General features: G+C 42.0%; 1 protein-coding gene across 11 annotated transcripts in view; it reads right to left on the reverse strand.

Moving 5' to 3' along the window:
* Positions 1-24855, reverse strand: part of NUDT2 (nudix hydrolase 2) — a 365305-nt gene that overhangs the window by 165541 nt on the left and 174909 nt on the right. For all 11 annotated transcript variants that reach the window (XM_044077961.1, XM_044077925.1, XM_044077953.1 and 8 more), the window contains one exon: positions 10845-10983. In XM_044077961.1, the coding sequence (XP_043933896.1) occupies positions 10845-10980 (136 nt within the window). In that variant the 5' untranslated portion in view covers positions 10981-10983. The remainder of the gene's footprint in view (positions 1-10844; positions 10984-24855) is intronic.

Genomic DNA, 24855 nt, shown 5'->3' on the forward strand with positions numbered 1-24855 from the left:
GTGGAGTGGCGGTCCTTACAGTGCTTTTTCTCTTTACATGTGCCCATTCTGTGCCCCCTTGTCAGTTACCAACTGAGCGCCTCCGCGTCAAGGGCAGGAAGCTTTCTCTTCAGAGATTTGTGCCACCTGCCCTTGTGCTGCTGGGTGCATCACTGGGTGTCATACCCAACCACCATGGATCTTATGATAGACCTAGGTGACAGTTGGGAACTTGGAGACACTTCAGCTCAGTCCCATAGTGCTGCTTTCCTAGGTGCTCTCTACCCTGAGCCTGACCTTCTTGTGCTGCATTGGAGGGAATGATGTCATCACTCACCCACTTGGAAGGCTACAGTTTCAAATCATAGCAAGTTTTGAACAGCTGCAGTCATGGTGGCCACGTTGTCATTTTGTGTGGTGTGACATAATTCCTCACCAGATATCTAAAACAGCACAAGTCAAGGGGCAGCGTACAAAGCCAGACGTTTACAGAATGGGTTCATGCATGGCTTGATGCACAGGGTCGGTGGATCAACAAACTGCCATGACAGCATCACCGCAGAAGATGTTCACCTAACTGAGGATGGCATTGCTTTGTACTTGACTGACCTCCACAATGGCGTAACGACAGCTATGCACGATAAATTAGTAACGTGCAGGTAGTGAAACTGAATGGAAAAGAACCATGACCAAGTACGGCCAGTTTGTCAAGTACAACTCTATTGTTATATTTCATGAACACCACTGTCACTACACTACTTACATCACGTGTAAGTTATGATATTTTTCTTAATTTGGTAAATAACTGTGGTAGGGAGCTGGTAAACATGCTGTGTAAGAAAAACTGTTTGAGTAGAGTGCTACGACGTACAAGAGAATATGTCCAACCATGCTGTAATATTTTTTTTTCTGCTTTTAACATTCATGTGTAGAATTTAGATGTCAGGAAGGGCTAAGTAATACAGAAGTGTTATAAAACTTTTACAGAACTACTCCTGGCTTTTCCTGACAGATGGTAATGACTTACAGAATACTTGCACCCTAAATGTAATGGATGTTTGCTCAAAAGTTTATGTGGAGCAATTATCACTTTTAGAAGAGCATGCAGAATCTTGCAGTCAAGACATGGAGGTGATTATCACATTTTTTGTGCAGTTACATTATAACACCATGTCATTATCACTTGTCAGGTAAAATCATTGGCAGCTGTCACTGTTGTTCACATTAGTAAAAGTTATTATCAACATTGCAAGCACAGGTGTGAGACACTCCATATTTTTTTGAGTGCTACAGATTATTTTATATTTCATCTTAAATCTGGGAATAACATTTAGTCTTATATTTAGTCAGTAAATGTATGTAGGACAGGGCAGGAAATATTACATTACTTCTGTCCTTGATCCCCTATGTCCATTGCTGAATGGACCCAGTTAAAGAGAAAAGGCATAGGTAAGGCAGACTGCTGACACTGAAGGAGGTCGTGAGACTGTAGTGGAGTGGGTAGCCATCACAGGTATCGGACACATCAGATGCCCTTGAGTGCCACTGAAGTCCCATGCCTTTCCTGGGTTCATTAGTGGAGTGGCGGTCCTTACATGGCCTTTTCTCTTTACATGTACTCATTCAGCAGTATGTTGGCTACACCAAGAATGTGTATATTTATAATATGTGTCTACTACTAATCTGATTGTGTATGTGTAAGCTGCTGGTTTTCAGGTTGTTAGGTATGTACCTCTGCATCATCTTTGCAAATAATGAACCACAAAAACAATGCCTATGTGCATAGCAGTGAAGCTTCCAATAGGCAAACAAGGTAATGAACATTATGGGTTCATAGGTAGGTACTAGGCTATCTGCCCGAGGGCATTTATAAGCCTAGCCAGAGTGTTCCGGCTTTTGCCGCCCCTTTGATTAATTAACTGATCCTCTGTCAAGCAGAGCCAATTAAGTGATCCCAGGGCTGTATTTTCTGTCACCCATCCACTCGTCAAGGTTTCTCTTGAAGAGCGTTAGTGAGGAGCTCTGCCTGATGTTATTTGGAATTTTGTTCCAAAGCATGGGGAGTCTCTGTGGCAGGAATCTATCCCTCCAGCATGTTCTATTTATTGTTGTGGCGAAGTTTAGCTCACTAGAGCATGTGGCTCACAGTGACTTGGATTTCTTTAGGTGGACCTATGTGGTAATTCGTGGGTGTTGTGTTTTTCCCAAATGGGATGACTGCATTTTTTTGGCATTCAGCTTGAGGCCATGATTTTGACACCAGGTGTCCATCTCAGTAAGGTCCTTTAGGGGGATGTCCGTGTCAGCCGGAGAGTCAATTATGGCTCCCAGTTTGCAGTCATCGGTGAGCTTGGTTAGCCATAGTCCTCCTGTGTTTGCCTGTACTTCTGAAAAGTACATGCCGAACAGCAGGGGTCCCAGGACCGTGCCTTGTGGGACACCACTTGTGACTGGTTTAGAGTCGGACCTGGAGCCCGCTATTCTTACCGTGTGAGTTCTGTCTGTAAGCCAGTTTGCCAACCCATCTCATGACGTAGTGGTTTATGTTCAGGCTGGTGAGTTTTTCTGTAATACCCGAGTGGGGAATGGTGTCGAAAGCATTGGCGAGGTCAAGGTAGGCTGTGTGAACCACCTTTCACTCGTCTATGGCCTTGGTGACTGTCTCGAAGAAGTCAACCAGGTTTAGTAGGCATGATCTGTCCTTAACAAAGCCGAACTGAGTCAGGTCAAGTGTTTGGAGGCTCCCAATGTCTTTGTTAATGAGTTCCATGATGATGCGCTCCATAGCCTTGCAGACCAGGCTAGTCAGGCTTATGGGGCGATAGTTACCAGTGTCAGTTGTGGCCCCACCTTTGTGGAGAGGAATAACCGCTGCTGTGCGCCATTCTATGGGCACATAGCCTGCAGAGAGGCTGAGGCTGAACAGCGTGTTTAGGTGGGGGGTTAGTTTGCTCTGTAGTTCGTGCAAGACGCAGCCTGGGACACCACCTGGTCCCATTAACGCTATGTTTTTGGCTTTTGAAAGGGCTGTTTTCACCTGTGTGTCTGATTTTTGTGACACTACACTTTTCCGGTATTGTTGTGGGCCCTTTTGGAGGTGCGAGGGGGGTGAAGTTTGCACTGAATCTATCTGCAAGGATGTTGGCAATATCAGTAGGTTCAGTATATTTTGTGCTATTTTGCACTAGTTCAGTGCATATCTGCGAGTTGCCACTTAGATTCTTAACATAGCTAAAGAAAGCTTTGTGGTTATCTTTTGAATCCTTAGCTATTTTTCTTTCGAAGTTAGCCTTGGATGATTTCATGAGGGACCTTAGTTTCTTACGGATACTGATCAGGGATGTCTTTCCTTCTTGGGATTTGCTTTTTTTCTGAACTAGTTTCCTTCTTCTATTGTATAGCCTGTTAATTACATGGGTCCACCAAACTGGTTTCCTTCTCTTATAGGAGTGAGTCTTGGTTTTGCTAGGGATGGCACGAACCACGCATCCTTGTAGGTGCTCATAGAGTGCACTTGTAAAGGTTTCTGCAAGTTTGGCCAGGTTATCCTTTTGCGTGGGGGCTGTGAAACTTACCACCTCTGACTTAAGTAAGGTGAAGTTCGCTTTAGAAAAGTTTTTTTTACTGCGGTTTCCTTAGTTGGGGTTGGTGGTGGGGTGTGGACATTCAGAGTGATTACTTTATGGTCTGATCTAACCAGTGGCAGGTTAACATCCGGTGTGGAACACCTGTCGCCCATGTTGGTGATGACCAGGTCCAATGTATTTTCACCTCTGGTAGGGGAGTTTACCAGGTGATCCAGGGCGTTTGAGTGGATGAATTCCAGGAAGTGCTGGGCCTGGGAATTTGTACTCGAGTAGTTTTCCCAGTGAATGGTAGGGTAATTGAAACTGCCCGATATCAGGGTGTTCGGTAAGACCTTCACGTTTTCCAGTGTCTCCAGAAAGGTGGAGTGGTGGCCCTGGGTCATGGAGAGTGATCTGTAGCAGGCCACAACTTGCACTGCAGATTTGCTCGATGCTAGTTGCACATGGATGATCTCAGGAGGTATCATGCTGCACCATTAACCTGGAGGTGTAGGTATCCTTGATGAATATGGATACACCCCCTCCTTTTGTGTTTTGGTCCGTGTTCTGTGGCCGAAACGTGTGGTATAAGTTGTAGCCCGGTAGTGCTGGGGTGCTCTTTGGAGCGTTGAACCAGGTTTCAGTTACTGCACAGATGTCTACGTTCTCCATACTGAGGAGTGCTTAGAGCACGTGCATTTTGAGATTTAAATTCCTGGCGTTGAGTAGCATAACCCTCAGTTTTTTGTTAACTGTGCTGTTTACGGAGGTGGGTTTGACTTTTGAGCCTTGCCTAAAAAAGGCACTATGGGAGTAGCAAGAGCCTTGGCCAGTATTCGAAAGCCTAGGGGTGACCGGTGCAAGCAGTCTCTTGTGAAGCAACGCGGCTTGTCGAGCATGTCGTCCCAGGCTGACAGATGCTGGATCCCCTTTGAATGACACCAGAAGCTTAGCCAATTGTTGAAACTGATAATTTTGTCTTTATACTGAGGTATCATTCTTGGTGAGGGCAGGATGCTACTCAGGGTCAGGGTCATACCAGCCTGGGCTACATGATCAGAGAGCTCTTCCATGTCTCTTTTCATGTAGCCCAGGGAGGTATGTCTCACGTCATTCACACCAACATAAACAATGACAGAGTCATATTTCTACTTGTTCTAGAGTGACCTAAGTGCTTGTGTTATGTCGCGGATTCTGGCTCCCAACAGGCAGCTAACAGTAACCTTCTGCTTGTCCAGATTAGTGAGTGGGACGTCAGTGTGCCTGACTATAGAGACACCTATTACTAGTGTGTTAGGTATGTTATTTCGCCTTAAGGGCTGTGATTGTGCGGCACACTTATTTTGTGTTTTTTGTGTTGTCTGGTTTGTGACGGGAAGTGTAGGTTGTTTGGGTGTCTGCTTTGGAGGTCTCTGATGCTTTTGCAGGTTTTTAATTACAGCCTCGAAGTATGATTTGTGTATTTTTTGCCAGTGTTGTTTTAGTAGGTCTGTGTACAGCTGGAGTTGTGGTGCAAGTGTTAACCTTCTCCTCCTGACTATCTGTTCAAGTCTTGGGTGGAGACAGCTTAGCTTCCAGTTTGGCTGTATAATTGCATCTCTCGCATATGTTAGTGTTTTGTGGTAGGAGGAGACGGTTGTGTGTGTACATGAGGCAGTTGTAACATTGCCTCAGGATACCCAGATTCACCAGCTGGACTGGAGAGTGCAACTGAAGTTGCCCTTTGGTCATACCTGAATAGTAGGGTGAGCTGCTTGATTGGTGAGGGATGAATAAAGAGCCTTGCCCTGCTTGGCAATCAGTGTCAGGGTATATTAGTGCTTACTATTAGGTCCGAGCAAGTGCTGGGCAGTAAGATGCTTTCTGAGTGCTTAGGTTGAGTGTTAGACTAGTTTCAATGGAAAAACTGAAGAGGAAACTTAGTGGAGCAGGGAATAATTTATCCGTAGCTAACCAGCACTGCCCGGTGCGCAAAACCATGCAAACGTGGTTTTTATAGTAGGGAAATGAAAGAGATAGAAATTAGCCCAAAATGGCCAATAAACTACTAACTTCTGGGCTGGAACCACTCCTCCAGGGGCAGATAGGTTGCTCAAAGCTCTCCTCTCTCACAGGTGAACAGAGAAACTTTCTTCTATCCAAGTAAGGTACGGGCAACTCAGAAACTAGTATCACAGCCCTGAATTTAAAACTGGAGTATACTAGCTTATAAAGGCGGGAAACAAGGAATTTTTTTTTTTTTTTTTTTGAAAAGATAAGGCAAAAAACAGTATAAAATATGCTTAAAACAGGTTTAAACAAGTACAAACAATCAGAAAAGGCTATTGCACTTTAGTGTGTAGCCTTCAACAGTTAAACAAATTATTTATAAGTACAATATGTGAAAAAAACAAGCTTTTAAATTACAATAAACACTGGAAAATCTGCGTTTAGGCAGAAAACAGTTAAGTACAGCAAGAAAGAACAGAAAACTGATACTTAATCACTCCAAAGTCTCTCTTCTAAGCTAGAAGGCTTGTATCAGTTTAAGGCTTTCTAGTGCTACCCGGTAGGTTAGTTACAGGAAAGATGGGAAACGAGCGCAGATGTGTTTTTTTAAACCAGAAAGTTGAAAGAGATGGACAAACTGTCCAAATGGTCAATAAACTACAATTTCTGGGCCAAGTACCTCTCCTCTCGTGGTAGACAGGCTACCTAGTGCTTACCACTCCCACTGATAAGCTAGAAGGCATTCCTCCAACACAGAAAGGCTTGCAGGGCTCAGAAGCTTACCAACAGTCCTGGATACAGCAACTCTGTATCTGGACTAGGCTAGTTACAGGAAAGGTGGGAAACAAGCTCAAGTGCGGCTTTTAAACCAGAACGTTGAAAGAGATGGAAAAAAAAACTGCCCAAAAGGCCAATAGCTACAATTTCTGGGCCAGGAACCACTCCTCTTGTGGTATATAGGCTACCTAATGCTTACCACTCCCACTGATAAGCTAGAAGGCTTCCCTCCAACACGGAAAGGCTTGGGGGGTTCAGAAAGCTTACTTACAATCCTGGATACAGCAACTCTGTAACCGGACTAGGCTAGTTATAGGAAAGGTGGGAAACAGGCAAAAGTGCGGCTTTAAAACCAGAAAGTTGAACGAGATGGAAAAAACTGCTCAGACAGTCAATAGCTACAATTTCTGGGCCAAGGACCACTACTCTTGTGGTAGATAGGCTACCTGATGCTTACCACTCCCACTGATACGCTAGAAGGCTTCCCTCCAACAAGGAAAGGCTTGGGGGGCTCAGAAGCTTACAAAGAGTTTTGTACCTGGACTAGACTAGTAACAGGAAAGGCAGGAAACAAGCACAAACACAGGCTTTTAAATCAGAAGGTTGAAAGAGATAGAAAAGCTTCCCAAACAGCCAATAAACTATAATTTCTGGACCAAAAACCACTCCTCCTGTGGTAGAGAGGTTACCTAGTACTTACCACTCCCACTTATCAGGCTTACCTCCACCAACACAGAAGGGCATGGGGGGCTCAGAAGCTTACCAACAGTCCTGGATACAGCAAATCTGTACCTGGACTACACTAGTTATAGGAAAGGCGGGGACCAAACGCAAAACAGGCTTTTAACCAGAAAATAGAAAGAGATGGAAAAACTGCCCAAACTGCCAATGAACTACAATTTCAGGGCCAAAACCCACTCTTCCCATGGTAGATAGGCTACCTAGTGCTTACCACTCCCACTGATAAGCTAGAAGGCTTCCCTCCAGCACAGAAAAGCTTGGGGGGCTCAGAAGCTTACCAACAGTCCTGGATACAGCAAGTCTGTATCTGGACTTGACTAGTTACAGGAAAGGCAGGAAACAAGCTTAGAACTTTTTTTTGTTATAAAAAAGCAGCTAAAACAGCAGTAAATACAATTCAAATTGTAGTGCAGGCCAGCACACCCGAGTGTGTAGCAACACTACGGCAAATACAGTTAAAATAAATGCAATTAAATTAACAAATGACTAAAAAACAAGTGCAGAAGGCAGTAAATTAGAAGGCTACTAACAAGCAGTAATAAGTGCAGAGTAAGAGCAACTGAACAGATAGCACACAGAAGAGCAACTAAGACAATTATATACATATATGTGTCGTAGTAATGCAATAAATCCCTGAAACATCATCAGTAACCGACTTGCATTTGTTAGGACTAGAGTTATGGCAATTATATTTTTTCATATTTTACTGAATAACTTTGGTAAGGAAAGATGTCAACGTGCTATGTACTACCTCATTTTGAAGACAGTATTAGTCCTTACAACATGGTAAAATAAATGTGGCCTTGCGTTGTACACATGTACAAATATCGCAGTTTGCTTAGGGCTTACGTTATGGAAACTATGAATTTGTTTCATATTTTGGTAAATAACTTTGCAAGGGAGCATGTCAATGTGTTAAGTAATACCTCATTTTGAAGACAGTATTGAGTTCCAACACGCTAAAAGAACTATGTCTGTATGTTGTACACATGTACAGATATCACAGTTTGTTTAGGACTCAGGTTATGGAAATTATGATTTTTTGTTCATATTTTGGCAAATAACTTTGCTAGGGAGTATGTAATTGTGCCAAGTTATACCTCATTTTGAAGACAGTATTAGTCCTCACAACATGATAAAGAACTGTGTCTGTATGCTGTACACATGTACAGATATCAGTTTTTTTAGGACTAAGGTTATGAAAATTATGATATTCTTACATATTTTAGTGAATGACAGCTAAGGAAAGATGTCAATGTGCTAAGTAATACCTCATTTTGAAGACAGTATCAGTCATGACAATGTGGTAAAGGAAATGTGGCCTTGTGATGTACACGTACAAATATCGCAGTTTGTTTAGGGCTTACGTTATGGGAATTATGATTTTTTTATTTTTGGTAAATAACTTTGCAAGGGAGCATGTCACTGTGCTAAGTAATACCTCATTTTGAAGACAGTATTAATAGTTCCAACATGGTAAAAAACTGTGGCTGTATGCTGTACACATGTACAGATATCAAAGTTTGTTTAGGATTTAAGTTACGGAAATTATGATTTTTTCATAATTTGGTAAATAACTTTGCAAGGGAGCATGTTGATATGCTAAGTAATGCTTCATTTTGAAGACAGTATTAATAGTTCCAACATGATAAAAGAACTGTGTATGTATGTTGTACAGATAGCAAAGTTTGTTTAGGACTTAGGTTATGGAAATTATGATTTTTTTCATATTTTGGTAAATAACTTTGCAAGGGAACATGTCAGTGTGCCAAATAATACCTCATTTTGAAGAGAATATTACTCCTTACAACATGGTAAAAGAACTGTGTCTGTATACTGTACACATGCACAGATATTACAGTTGTAGTCTTGTAGGATTATGAAAATTATACATTTCCAAATACTTCTCATTATTATGCCCACAAAGTAAGGACAAAAATGATACATCATTTTGAAGCTGACATTGAAACACACAACTTCTACACTGATATTAAGCCCCTTGTCTGTTACAGGTGATGCGATGTTATGCTTTGTTTATTTATCAATTATGATAAATATAATATGTATCATATTTCTGTGAATATCTCCATAAAGGTGCATCACACGGTGGTGGTACTGCGGTAGCGTTGTCGCCTCACAGTAAGACGTTGTCCTGTTCGATTCTCAGCTACAGCGTCTTGTGTGTGTAGACATGCGTGAATGGGTGTACCTTCGTTAAAAGGTTGTGCGTCAGGGCCGGCAACTCGGCACGTAAAAATCTACTGCCAATCATTAGTGGACCGGAGTTCCGCTGTGGCGACCCCTAACTGGGAAAAGCCGAAAGACACAACACAGTATAGGTTAAGGTATCATTTTAAAGCTGACATTCATACAAACAAATTAAATACAAAGTGTATGGGTCTGCATGGCACATTCACCAATATATTGTGCTTTGTCGTTCCATAAAGGTAAAAAATATGACCAATATCAGCATTCCTTGGCAGATATTTAATAATGACTTAGACACATACTATCAACATTTACACTGTTGGAAAGGTCAGTGTCTGCTGAACAACTTTCGCATTTACATTTGTGGTCTAGCTCTTACAGTTAAAGAGTTATGAACATCTGTTTTCTGTACGGTATTACAAATGGATTTTCTGAAAATGAGCTCAGGCTGCACTGTTTCTATGGTGGAAGAAAGCAGGGAGCATTTTCTGAGCTGCTCCGGAGTGAATGAGTTAACTCTGCTGTGACAAGTGTCAGCATTTACATTCCATGTCCCTCAACAATTATCTGTCCCCAAAATTATTAAATTTGCAGGCTTTGACTACATTAGTCTAGAAACTGAACACAATCACGGTCTTCTGTCATAAAACATGCATACAACAATGCTCTGTAAACCAAGTGATAATATTACAAGACAGCATTTTTTAAATTGCAAAACAGTGTAAGAAACCTCTCTGTGTGGAAGATTTCCAGTCCATATCTCTAGTTAATCACTGTAAATTAATCAGATCAGACAATAGTAGAAGTAGCGAACTTAAACTCCTATATTATATATAATATGAAATATTGTACAGAATTACTAAGTATTCAAAAGTAATCCAAGCAAGGCAGGCAGTCTGTTTCCAGTCCAAAATCTTTTATTAAGTACTTTGTGAATGTTGACCTCCAAACTATCCTTCTGGGTTTGGCCAGAACTTGCGTACAGTAAAGTAACTAGATGGCAGTGTGCATCTTTGAGGAGAGGATGGAAGGGGGGGGGGGCACTTTTTACATGTGCCCACAAGTATATAAAACCACAACAAAAAGTTCAAAACAAAAACATCTTGAAGTTGTCTCACTTTTTTTTATCTTCAAAAGGGACCATATTTACCAGAACTACCCTTTAGTCATGGATGTGGTTCAGGTCAGTGGACTAGTGTGAAAATGTTCACACTCAATTGACATTTTATATGCAATGCCATAGTGGTGTGGGTGTCAATGGTGCATTCATAAGATTTTGTATGGCGGTACCCATAAAGCAAATATTTTCAAATGATGTTTTACTATGTGTCTGTACTATTAATAGTGAAAAAAAAATTAACACATAGTAAAAAGGATAAAAATAAATTTATATACATGTATAAAAACTACAGTAGAAATAATGCAATGCCTTTTCAAATAATTCAAAGCTGAAGGACTTAAAACCTGCTATAACTCAAAATCTGGGACCTGAAACATACAGAAACATTCAAGCTAAAGACTGATGTAGCACATACATTTGGTTACATTAAGTGGTATACAGTTTTACCTTGTAAAATGCACTACCTTTAGGAGGTGTCCAGTGATGCTCCCCATAAGAAGTCTGTAATAAAAGAAATTCAATCTCATCCTTGGTTATAGCAGAAACATGGCCTTGGTTCACCCTTCTGAAGATGATCAGTCCACATGCCCTTAAAGCCATTATCTGGAAATAAAACAGTATATTATTAAAATATGCACAACAGCACCAGTCAGGAATTTCACCAGCAAACTGTCTCTGTCAGTGCATTAGTAACAATGTCACCTGCAAAAGCAGCAATATGGATTGGTGAAGGAGGCAGAGTCAACAAATTACCAGCCAAGTTAGGAGGAATGAAGACCCTCAAGGAGACATCAAAACTACCCATACTGATATGATCCCAGCTAGAGCTCAACCAATAACTAAACCAATCCCCGGGGTGCCATGCTTATTTGCAGGCTGATAATTCTCCCATGACCCCACATATTTTCCCTTAATCATCACAAATCCTCCTACCTACTTGTCTTAGATAATACACTTTCTCTTTCACAATCTCTCTTAATATTTTACTCTGACTTTACTCCTTCTGAATGCCATCTCCCATGCTTCTCTCTTTCAACACTATACAACATTAATATTTAACTTTGCCCCCACACTGACAAGCTGTATCTTTTTTCAGTCTGTTTTACCTTACCGACAATCAATTTCTGACAATCTTCCTCACCATATCTTCTGTATAATACATCTAAAACTCATCAACTTTCATGCTCAACACTAAAAACATCTATTTTTTCTCTCACTTGCATCGATATTATGCATCATTACAATGTCTTTCTCACTGAAAAGAACCTAACTGCTTCTATAAAATCTGTTAGGTGTAACCAATGCCATATCAAAACAAGTGTGTGAACCTTGTACTTTATCAGTCTATGTACAATCTATTCAAACTATATTGTATTTTAATGTAACTTGTGAATGTAATTTACTCCATATAATTATACTGAAAACAATATACAGTTTCTTTAAAATGTAAGTATTATGTAACAGTGTTTTTCTACCCAGGTCTCAGATGAAAATGGGTTGCACCCAGATGGACTTTTCTGGCCCACAAAATCAAATAAATGCAATAAATAAATAAATAAATAAATAAATGTGGAAAGTAGAATAAAATCTGTAGCATTCTTTCCCAAGATGCAGAAATAAGAAGATGTGAAAATCTATATAAAACATGCAATTGTTTTTCCAATGAAGATACAGTAGAGATGCAAATTATGTAAAGCTTCAGTTTTTTTTAAGCAAAAATGCAGCTAAGCCTTAGAAAGTGAAAGTGCTTTATACATTAGCTATTTCCTGTGCAAAACTGTACTAAATTATGGGATTGCAAGTGTTGTGGAGGGGATTTATGTCTAAAATTTAAATAAGAACACAAAGTAAAGGGTCAAGACTTCTTTATCTTAAGCAGAAAGGAGGTATGGCTAAAAGACTGTGTATTTTCTAGTGTTTTCATCAAGGCAGAACACACCTCTGGAAATATTTAAAGCTAATGGGATTCTTCTTTCCAAGTTCAGCGCTGAGCTAAGCAATTCAGTTTGTCAGCTGGAGTCAGTATTTCCTTCTGAAGTGTTATATGATTCGCTGCTGAGAACAGAGACAGACTGCTTCAAGCATCATTGAGCTCTGTCTATGCACTTTACCTGGTCTTATTTATGACTTGCAGGCAGATCTGTTATAGTTATCTTTAGTCATTTCAGTGTCAAAACTACCTAGTGCAGTGTTTTTCTCCTGCCATCTGTCACTTCAAACCTTCTTTGTTCAAGTGAATATTTGTTTGTATATTTAATTTATAAATTGTGTTGCCCATTTCCTTTTGTAAAGAAGTTTATTACATTTCAAAAGCTTGTAACTGTCCGCTTATTAAATATATATGCATGGCTATTTGTACAAATGTAGTGAATAGCAGCTGTTGGCATCCATCTTTACAAAGGCAGTAAGACTGAAAGGCTATAGCTATCATAAGTTTATGATATGGTTGGGCTCATTTTAACAGTGCACACGACTGTGCCCTAGCTTATCAAATTGGTCTGGCTGGTGATGGTAGCGTGTTTCCCTAAATGCAGGAAGATCCTGTGGCATTGAAAGTTATTATTAGCCCCTCATGGAAATCATTGTGTACATGAATGTGATACTTTAGCAAGGTCATAATTAATATTCATAAGAAAGCACTAAAAATAGACACTCGTCTGACAGGAAGGTGGGAAGTCATTAGTTATAACTCTGCTTTTAGCTGTAGATGTAGATGTGGCTAGTGTTGCAACCACAAGGCAGCAGTGCAGTGTGTGTACATTTACTATATGCTTCTAAAGTCAATCACCATACTAATATTATTAACATTCAGGAAGGCAGTGCAAACAAAGACCACAGCTCACATTCTGACTTAATAGAGCTGATAAGTATATTTTTTGGCACTTCATCTGTTCAGAGTTTTGCACTGTCTATTTTTCTTTGACTGAATTATTTATATATTTGCTGGCAGAATTTTGTTTACTGATATGTGTTGAAACTTTTTTCCCCCACACTACTGCTGTTGTGTTCTCAAAGTTGGTAAAAACTGGTCTAACAGCTTTTGTGTTATCTGATTGTCTCAAGGCTTGGTTTTTGTCTTGCTGGTATAAAAATACTGCCTTTTTGTAAATTCCTGCATATCATTGCTATAATCCCCCCTTGCATTCTGACAGAGTGCTTCTCAAACAATCTGGAAATATAGAGATAAGTATATTTTTGGCACTTTATTCAGAGTTTTGCACTATGTTTATTTTTGCTTGACTGAATTATTTATATATTTGCTGGCAGAATTGTGTCTTCTGAACTGTGCTGAAACTTTTTTCTCCCACCCTCCCATGCTATTGCAGTTGTGTTCTTAAAATTGGTGTTTTTTTGCAGTTGCGTGCCCCTACTGTAAATTTGATCTGGGACACTCCCTTCCAGTCCCATCACTTTAGTTCATTCTACCTAATACAGAGATCATTTGGGAAGGCCAAACACCTTAGTCCCTTAACCATAAATTATCTTCTGTTTCTGCTCTCTCCCTTTTTTACTTTAGAAGTACAAAAAAAAAAAACATTTTATTCAGATACTTATATTTTTCTTACTTCTGTTTCTTCCTACTACTCTGTTACTTCATCTTGCTTTGCTTTTTCCTCCTACTTGCTGCATGTTCTCTAAAGTGTTCAACTGCATCTTTTCTGTTGCATTTATTACGGCTTGTTTATAGCCTGTCTAAATTGTTGAGAGTTATTCTAAGCTCTTTGGTTTAAGCACTTGTGCTTTAGTTGCACCCCCTTAGCTCTCCCTGGCCTTTCTCCTTCAGATTCTGACAAATATGGGTGGACACTTTCCTACAGTTTCTCCTGCCAATCTGGTTGATATGGGCATCCTAAGGCAGTGTATCAACTGCTTTATGTACACGGACACACATCTACTACTACCACCTAGGAACACAATTTGAGAGGGATGCAATAATTACATTAGGAACCTAGAGTCCATGCTCTCTCCCCCCTCAAGTCAGTACATCTGGCACCAAAAAGGATGTCAACACAATCACTACACCTCAACCACCACCCACACCTACACAACACACACCTAGATATGCGGAGGTCCCCCACATAAACATAGCCAAACCAAGGAGACCTCTGAGGCAAAAACACAAGTGATCTCCACAGTCCTCCACACCACTTACCATGCATAGTCCACACACCTGTGCCTCACAGCCACTAAGGCTTCACCATAAACCCAACATATTAGTCAAAGGAGACCCCATTGAGACACATACATGTGCCTCTCACCAGGCTGGATAAGGAGAAAGTCACAGTTAGTCAGGTCCCAGAATCCGCCACATCACATACACACTCAAATCTTTCAACAACAGGTACTGTTATGACTCCCATAGTTCATGTTGGCATGAATTACTTGAGACGTACCTCTCTCGACTATATGAAGAAAGACATGATTGAGCTCACCGAGTATGTGTCCCAAGCAGGTATGTCCCTAGCCTTAAGCAGCATTCTACCGTCACCCAGAATGATGCCTTAGTACAAACAGAAAATTATTGACTTTAACAACTGACTTAGTTTCTGGTGTCATTCCAGGGGGTTCCAGTACCTGACAGCCTGGGAAGATATGATCGACAAACCATGATGCTATACCAGAGATGGCCTGTCTCACCTAGGCTTCAGGCTTCTGGCAAAGGCTCTTGCCTCCACTATAGTGCCTTTTTTTAGGAAAAGTGATGAGGTTAAAACTACCAGCATAAAAATTACAACAAAAAACAAATTAACGGTCATGCTGCTAAACACTAGGAGTCTAAACATGAAACTGCACTCATTGCAAGCATTCCTAACACTGGAAAATGACATCTGTGCAGTCACAGAAACCTGGTTCAAAGCTGAGTAGAGCACTCCAGCCTTACCTGGTTACTCATCCTATCATACATTCAGACTCCAAACTGTGGGCAATAAAGCCAAAGGAGGTGCAATTTCAATATACATTAAAGTCATACACACCTCCGGGCTGGTCAAACAGTACGAAGCACAGGAGATGCTCTAGGTGCAGTTAACCACTGACAAGACCCCTATTCAAATCATAGCTAGCTACCGGCACCCAAATCTGATTCAAGATGCCTAATCCGCCTATTCGGACCTGTTTGAATCTATCAAGATTCAACCCTTTACCCTGATCCTGGGTGACTAACTTCCCAAACATAGATTAGAAGAACTACTCATGCCAGAACCCAAATGCCCAGAGAATCCTTGATTTTGTCAATGCAAATACCTTGGAATAGCTAGTCGATACCCCCACAAGAGGTGATAATATCTTGGACTGGGTATTAACCAACGTGAATAACCACTGCCACATCCCTAGAGTATCATCCTCCCTGGTAAGATCTGACCACAAAGCAGTCAATTGTGAAGTTACCATCTCACCCAATCCCCCTCTAGCTAGGAACAGACATAAAAACTTCTCCAAAGCTGATTACAGCTTCTTGAGGGATAGTATAAACAGCTTCATAGCCCTCTCCCTCTCTGTAGGAACTGGCACCAATATCCAAAAAGTACAGTTGTGTACACTTGCCATAAATGTAGATGTTCAAGTGTATTCAGTGTTGCAGTCCCAGCAAATGGGTTATCCGGCTCCCAGTAGCCCTCAGTCGGCCAGAATAACAAAGGTAAGTAAAAAAGCCATTGGTTGTAAAGGACGTCAGGGCGTCCGATACAAAAGGAGGCAGTTGACATCACTTCCTCAGTCTTTCTTGCCATAACAGTCAGGAGCCCCCAGAAAATAAGGCTTAAACCAAATACCAATTTGACAAACAACAAATTAAGCCTGTACCTCAGGAAAAGAGAATAGGAGAGGACCGCATAAAGGGGGAAGGAGGGAGGGACACCAGGACTGCAACAGTGAATACAGTCGAACATCTACATTTATGGTAAGTGTACACAACTGTACTATGTTCATCGTACTTCACTGTTGCAGTCCTAACAAATGGGTTGATTACCAAAGTAAAGAGAAAAAAGGGGGGAGGAACCAACAGCATCAAGGGTTGGAGATAATGCCCTGCAACACCGTAGTGGCAAACCCTGCCTTGGCTCTGGAAAACAGAGGCAAATTATAATGCTTTGTGAAAGTGTGAACAGATCATCATGTGGCAGCTTCCAAAATGTCTTTAGTAGGGATACCCCTTAGAAAGGCTGCAGAAGTGGAAGCCACTCTAGTAGAGCGAGTCCTAACCCCTTGAGACGGAGCTTTGCCACAAAAGGAATAACAAACGGTAATGCAATGTGCAATCCATTTAGAAATGGTTTGCTTAGAAATAGCCTTGCCCTGGGCTCCAGGGGTAAAACTGACCAGTAACTGTGCTGATTTCCGAAGGTCCTTAGTCCTGTCCAGGTAAAACCTGAGCTATCTGTGCACATCAAGAGAATGTAGGATCCTTTCACCTCTATTGCGAGGATTAGGGAAAAAAGGTAGAAAGGTGGTATGGACTGATTAAGAGTCAGGCTGGAAACCACCTTAGGCATAAAGGAGGGATTAGTCCTCAGAGAGTCTCTATCTGCATGGAAAATAAGAACAGGCTCCATGGCCATCAAAGCTTACAGCTCCGAAACCCTCCTTGTTGAAGTTATAGCCAAGAGGAGTGCGGTCTTCCAAGAAACTTTAAATCTGTACAGTCAGCTGACTCAAAAGGAGGAAGAGTGAGTTTCTCTAGAACAAAATTAAGATCCCAGACTGGAGTAGGTGCTCTTATGGGAGGTTTTAAATTGCAAGCACCTCTGAGAAACATTTTCATCAGGGGATGAGAGAAAATCAATTGTTCAAGAGAACAATGAGCAGAGATGGCTGAAGCATGGATCTTGATAGAGGAAAAAGAAAGACCACCCTGAAGCAAATCAGCCAGGTTTACCAGGATCAGAGGAAGGGTAGGTTGAGAAGCAGGGAATAGATTGCCCACTGCCATACTCTTTGAGCCTCTCAACAAAGGGTTAAGATCTCGTTCCTCTTTGTTTATGTACCACACGACTGACATATTGTCTGTCTGGATTGCAATCGTTCCTAGAGGAAGGGAGTTGTGGAATGCCTGCGATGCCAACAGCACTGCTCTCATCTCTAGGACGCTGATATGCAAGTGGTTCTCGTTGCCCTGCCAAATTCCTTGGACAGTCTTCCCCAAATAATGCCCCCCCACCCTATCTGGGAAGCATCAGTGGTCACTGTAGCTATTGGTTGAGATTTGGTGAAAGGTCTGCCCAGAACCACTTGAGTAGAATGTAGCCACCAGCGTAGATACTTCTTGCAGGATTCCGTTATGATAATCTTGTGGGACATGGGCAGCTCCTGCATGGACCATTGGGTGAAAAGCAATCACTGTACAACTCTCATGTGTAGATGTGCAAGAGGTACTAAGGTCATCTCTGCCACTATGGTACCCAAGACCTGTAGAATCACTTCCACTTGCACTTTCCTCTTTGTCAATAGGCTTTCTACCTGTTGACGTAGAGTTTGAATCCTGTTGGGAGGAAGTTTGGCTATCATCTCTCTTGTGTTTAACTCTGCTCCTATAAAAACGATATGCTGTGATGACAACAAGGCAGACTTTTCAAAATTTATCATAATGCCTAGTTGAGAGCAAAGTTGGATGGTGGTGTCTCTTGCCCAGATGAGTAGATGCTCGGTGGTGGCAGTTAGCAGCCAGTCATCCAAATACAGAAACATCCGAAATCCCAGATGCCTCAGTTGAGCTGTGACTACTGTTACACATATGGTGAACACTCTGGGGGCTGTAGTGAGACCAAAGGACAGAGTTCGGAATTGGTAATGACTGGCTCCTAGCCAAAAGCGCAAGTGACACCGGGATCAACTGTCCATCTTTATATGGTAGTACGCATCCTGGAGGTCTATCGAACACATCCAATTGTCTTTCCCCAAAAAGGGGATTACTGACTGCAGTGTTACCATCTGGAACTTGGATTTCTTGACAGACTTGTTTAGTCTGCTGAGATCCAGAATGGGCCTCCAGTCCCCTGTTTTTTTTTGGGACTAAAAAAAAACCATGAGTAAATTCCAGATCCAATCTGGTCTGCGGGGATGTTTTGGATGACTCTTTTTTTTTTTTCTAGCAACCATTATACTTCTAGGGTTGCTTGATCCCTTTGATTGGGTGGAACATCCGGGACCAACTTTTTCCTAAAGGGGAGAGGAAAAGGGTATGTAATAGCCTCTGGATATGATCGCTTGTACCCATTTGTCGTTTGTTATACCTAGTCAGGTGTTTGGGTACAATGACAAGCGACCCCCGACTGCCTCCAGAGGTGGACAGACAGCCTCCTTTCAGGAACGCTGGTAAGGTCTACCAAGGAATGTGTCCCGGTCGTCTTGGTTTTGCGGACCCCCTCTGCTGCGTGGTTGGCATCTTCCATTGTTATTTCCCCCTCTGCCCATGGGGGAAAATTCACCACGTGCAGATTTATGGAACCACATCTTCCCACCTTTCTGGCCTTTGGGATAAGGCATAGTAGGGAGGGAAAAATGGACTCCAACGGCAGAAAGAGTTACCTTCTTGTATGCACCTGGTTAGAGTCTCTCACTTTTAGCCTGAACAAGGATGAGCCGTCAAAAGGGGCATTAATAATGGAAGACCTGAAGGGCTCAGCAAAGTCGTATAAGTGCATCCAGGAATGCCTCCTTAAGGAGATTCCTGTACCCACTGCCCTACTTGCTCCATCGGCCACATACGATACAAGTCGCATGGAGGAGTTTACTATGGAATTTAAGGTGGAAAGCTGGAAGATCACTTTGACACCTCCACAGCTGTAGAACCTTGAAGGGCATCTCCTAGCTCCTTCAGGAGATCCCTCTGAAGCCTAGTGAAATGGGTCAAGTAGTGCAGTGATCTAAGGGTAAAAGCCACTGATGAAAACATACGCTTTCTGTACCTGTCCATCGTACGAGATTCTTTATTCGGCAGATGGACAGATGTGGAAGTCTCAGACAATTCCTTTTTGGTGACTGCCGCCACCACCATAGCATCTACCACGACACCTTTGGATAGAAATTCTTTACCGGATGGTATTGTAATGAATTTGTTCGGCCTCCTTGGAACAGATTCCACAGATTCCAAGGACCTCCACGCCTTTCAACTAACTACGTTTAGGAGTTGATCGAAAGGCGGTGTCACCCAAGAGGTGGAGGGGCAAGACCCAAAAGCCTCCAGGTACACGGACTCATTCTAAGAAGAGTTAAGCAGCTTCCAGCCACTTCTCTGCCTAAGGATCTCCAGGATGTCTGCAAAAGAGACATCTTCAGATGGTGACCATAGGGACCCTTCTGAATGATCCAGGTCCATGTCTGAAGTGATAGACTCATCAGGGGAGTCTAGATGTTTCCTCTTACAAGTTCTCTTCTGAGGGACCTCTCCAGAGGGATACTACGAGGAGGTTTCAGAAGAGATGGGTTCGTCAGATGGGATGTCCTGGGACTTAGGGTCTCCCTGCTTGGGGGGGGGATGGTAAGAAGGCAGACTCCGGCACTTTTGGGGAAGAGTGTTTGGATCCGAGAGTGGAGCGGTCTGGGGTGACAGCACTCTCCTTGTGACCTTGAAGGCACCACGGCCCGCTCCGAGGGAGCCTCTGGCGAGCCAGGATACTGCCCCCAAACCAAGGAGGTGGGCTTCAAGACCGATGTAGGCAGCGAGCTCTCCTGCGCCGAGGCCCCGAGAGGTAGATTCGTATTTGACAAAAGTCCTACCCAATGGGAGAGTGTTGGCTCCTAGACCCCTCAAAAGATGATGGCACCAAAGAGGTCAGAGCAGAGATCGGGACCGAAGAATCTGGAGCAGGTCTCTGGCCCGACGGTTCCACTACAATCAAATCCAAGCACTCCAGCTCTGAAGCCACTCAGATCAGAGGAGGAATTGAAGAAACGGTAGCGACAGTTGTCGATTCCAATTCCTTTTGGACTGGACTCGAAAGAATCTTGGCTAGCGCTGGTGTCCGTAACAACCTCGACCTCCCACTCCACATCGTCGTCCAACAGACTCCTGGAGGACCGAAAGGACGGGGTCAAGGACCTGATACTTCAGCCACTTACTGTAAATAGGTGACTGCAAGACTGAAGAGATCGGCTTCAACTATGACTCTTGGTTGGCTCTGAAATAACTGGAGGAGCCAAAGAAATTGCCTTTTCGGGCCTGAAAGCCTTTGGGTCTGTAGATGTGTCCTTAGCCTGTTTCTTCGATGGCTCAGAGGCTGGAGCCAAAGAAGAAGCTCTTTTAAGAGACTTGTCCAATTTTGGAGAGCTCTGTTTCCCTTCCAGTATTTCAGAAAAAGGAACTTTCAACAATCCCCTGACTACTAACTTGTTTTTTCTCTCCAGTAAAACCATGGAGCTAAAAGCATGGCAAATCAAGCATGAATCCTGTAAATATACAGCACCCAAACAGTACACACAGCTAGTGTGCCAGTCTGTCAAGGACATCTTTTCTCTACAAGAATCGCATTTTTTGAAGCCTGACTGCTTCACTTCCTTATTATCCTTCGACATTATACCAACAAAGGCAAACAACACACACTATCAAAGGCTACTACTATGAATATCAAGAACTACTACTTTTTATAAACAACCACAGAAGAAGTAGAGGAAAAGGGACTAGATTTTTTTTTTTTTTTTTTTTTTATAAACAATCACACAGAAGTAAAAGGAAAAAGACAAGAGGAGACATCTCCAACTTAAACAACAATCTCCTCTAGCCAGAGGAGAAGTCTCCAACTTAAACGGCGACTCCTCGACAGAAAGGGGAAAAAAGGAAAGGGAGCTCTCTAATTTAAATGAGCTAAAAGGATGGGCCTCATGAAGAGAAGAAAAATTTTACTTCGGAGGATAACTGGATAGGGAAATAACCAAAGGCCTAGTGAAAGCGACAGCCAGCAACAACACAACCCAGAAGCAAAATGCAAACGGATTAACCACAATGGTCTAACCCTAAGCAAACAGCATTTCCACAACAGCAAACAGTCTTTATATAAGGAAAACAACAGAAAAATAGGGATATAATTAGCAAAAAATATTCCAAAGCCAATAAATCCAAAAACACGGAAGCAGTCCACCAGCAATGACCAACTCACTTTATTACAGGTACAAGAAACAAATCACTGCAAAACGTAAACGCTGTTAACATCCACAAATGCGTTTTCGTCTCCACAAACATGTAAGACTCCACAAAGATGTAAATGAGCTAAAAGGATGGGCCTCATGAAGAGAAGAAAAATTTTACTTCGGAGGATAACTGGATAGGGAAATAACCAAAGGCCTAGTGAAAGCGACAGCCAGCAACAACACAACCCAGAAGCAAAATGCAAACGGATTAACCACAATGGTCTAACCCTAAGCAAACAGCATTTCCACAACAGCAAACAGTCTTTATATAAGGAAAACAAAAATAGGGATATAATTAGCAAAAAATATTCCACTTAGCCAGAGTCTAGTAGGAAGCACCCGATCTAGTTTAGCGGCAAACGAGATCTGGGTAATCCCCCTAAGCATGGTGGGATAGGGTCTTTTGACTCGAGCCAGTAGAAGCTCTCAAGCTTTATTATAGACCGAGTCGGAACGAATACTTGGTTCCGAACCCAACCAGCAAGAATGAAGGCGAGATTGGACAACATAACATCATGACCTATCAATGTCACTTGAGGCACTCTTCAATAACAGGATTGAAAGAGGCTACATTCCAAGTGAATGGAGGGTTGCAACAGTCATTCCTCTCCACAAGGATGGACCACCAACTGACCCAGGGAACTACAGACCCAACAGTCTAATAAATCTAATATGCAAAGCCATGGAACAAATTATCATGGAAGTGATAAACAAGGACACTGGCAACATACAGACACTCGACCCATCCCAATTTGGCTTGGTTAAGGGAAGGCCATGCCTACTTAACCTTGCAGACTTCTTTGAAAATGGTCACCAAGGCAATTGACAAGGGTAAAACAGTTCATACTGAGTTTCCTGACCAAACCAAGGCATTCCACATGATACCCAACTCAGGCATTGTTGACAAGCTCTGTGAACTAGGCATAAGCCCTTACAGAGCTCATTGGATTGCCAGCTGGCTCAAAAACAGGACCCAAAGAAGTCAGAATCAGTGAGACCACCTCCACCAAGAGGCCTTTCACCAGTGGGGTAAACCCAGTGCTCCATGCTGGGCTTGCTCTTGTACGGCATCTACTTCTCAGAACATTAAATACCTCTGGCTCACCAAGTTCGACAATGACTATAAATTGGGAGCTATTATAGATTCTCCCCAGGACACAAACATCTTGCAAGTGGGTTTAACACAGACAAAATGACTGGAGCTAAAGTTATGGCCTAAAACTCAATGCCAAAAAAATGCATAAGAATGCCCTTTGGGAAACTACCAATGCAACTTAATTATTCTATCGATAAAATGTCCTTAAGAGTTGACCAAGTAGTAATGGATCTAGGAATATATGTAGACAAGATTCTGGCCTTTGACCAACATGTAACTAAGACAATAAGAAAATCATTTTACGTCGCCCAACTTACAGGTGAGGGTATGGCATCCAGGTCAAGGGAAGTTATAGCACCACTCTACTCAGCACTTATCAGACCTATCACTGAATACAGTGCCCCCCTTTGGCATGCATCTAACCAGACACTTGTAATGGTTAGAACACCCACAAAGGTTTCTTACCAGAAGAATTCAGGGCATGAATACACTGTCCTATATTGATCACCTAAAGGCTCTATTTCTGTATTCAGTCTCCTACAGGCTGCTGAGAGGGGACCTTTGCCTAGCTTACAGGGCTTCTCCAGACCCAGCGCTGATAGATCTGTTGCACACGTACAAAACAAAGAACACCAAAAACACTCGATCCAAGGATCTGAACTTTGCTTGTAACACAAACGAATGTGCTGGAGAGACAGATATGTCCCAAAGGATCCCCGCACTATGGAATATGCTCCCAAATCATGTAAAACAGAGTTCATCCCTGACTCTTTTCAAACAAATCTTTGACAACTGGATGGAAAATTGTAAACTTACCCCCAGTCTGGCTCCCATGTCCCTTATGGATAGAGATCATCAATAAGAAGAGTATTATCTTAACCCATATAATACTTGGGACCCAAACAGTTTGGGATGCGCGGCTGTGCTTACAAGGGCCCTAGTGGTTATTAGCCTAGTAATAACCTATGACAAAAACTGACTTTAAACCTAATACCCATTCTGTTGCTACTGATGTGAAGAATATATTTACAGTGATTCTACAAAAAATAGGTTTTTAATTGTTTAGTGATTTATTAAAAGAATTTGCTAAGTTAACACCCAATGATTTGAGTATTCTTGAACAGTTTATAGATATAGTACTAAAAAGAAGTTATACTCTTACCATAACATTCCATCTGTGTTGTCCAGCTTCATTCCAATAAGCTGAGGGACTTGGTTCTGACACTTGGAACTGACTGGCCGCCTTCATACAGCTGGAGACTCCAAACTTGAGCTCATCCTACCTATTCATAATGCCCTGCTCCCCCCATGTTACCTCAGATTGAGTTTGCCAACAAGAACATAGTGTTCCTAACAAACTAACTATAATACAAAAATAAGAAGATTAAAACATATACAGATCTCCCAATAACAGAACATCAGGAACTCAACCAAAGGAATAGAATTTCAGGAAACTTCTACTAGGCTTTCCAAATAAACTTGAATAGGAGGATGGGGGCAGGAAGGTTAATGGAATGAAGTTGGACAACAGAGTTGGAACGTTATGGCAAAAACATAACTTCTTTATCTGATGTTGTCCAACTTCATTCCATTAACCCGAGGGACAGAGTCCTCAGCTACCATAATCCAGGGTGGCCATTAAGTAAGGATATTCCGGAATACAGCAGAACCAGAAGCACTTCTACTCCTGGATACCAAGTCCAATTTGTAATGAGTGACAAAAGTATGGGGGTTTGACCAAGTAGCAGCAGTACAAATGCCCTCAATAGAAACTCTGGACCAAAAACCTTGAGACGTGGCGATGGACCTTGTAGAATGTGCCCTTACCGGACCTGGTAAGGGAAAAACTTTAGAAGACTAAATTAACGTAATACAATCTTTCAACCATTTGGCCAAAGAAACTTTGGTCACTGCCTTACTTTTTTGGCATGCAAAAAGGAAACAAACAACTAATCACACTTCCTGGAGAACTTAGTTCTATGGATGCAAGAGCAAAGTTGTCTAGGCACATCAAACATGTGGAAAATGTATTCTCATTTGTTCTGATACTCAGGAAAGAAAAATGAAAGATTAATTGACTGGTTAATGTTTGTCTCTTTAGCCACCTTGGGTAAAAAAAGGATTGTTACGTAGGGTAACTCTGTCTTTATGAAAAAGTATGGACATTTTGCAGAGACAGACTGCAGCTCACACACTCTCCTAGAGAGTAATCACTACTAGGAACAGAGATTCCCAGGAAAGGAATTTGAGATCTACAG

This window comes from Protopterus annectens, chromosome 1.part1 (assembly GCF_019279795.1).
Source record: "Protopterus annectens isolate FY-2018-M chromosome 1.part1, PAN1.0, whole genome shotgun sequence".
Taxonomy (NCBI): Eukaryota; Metazoa; Chordata; order Ceratodontiformes; family Protopteridae; genus Protopterus; species Protopterus annectens.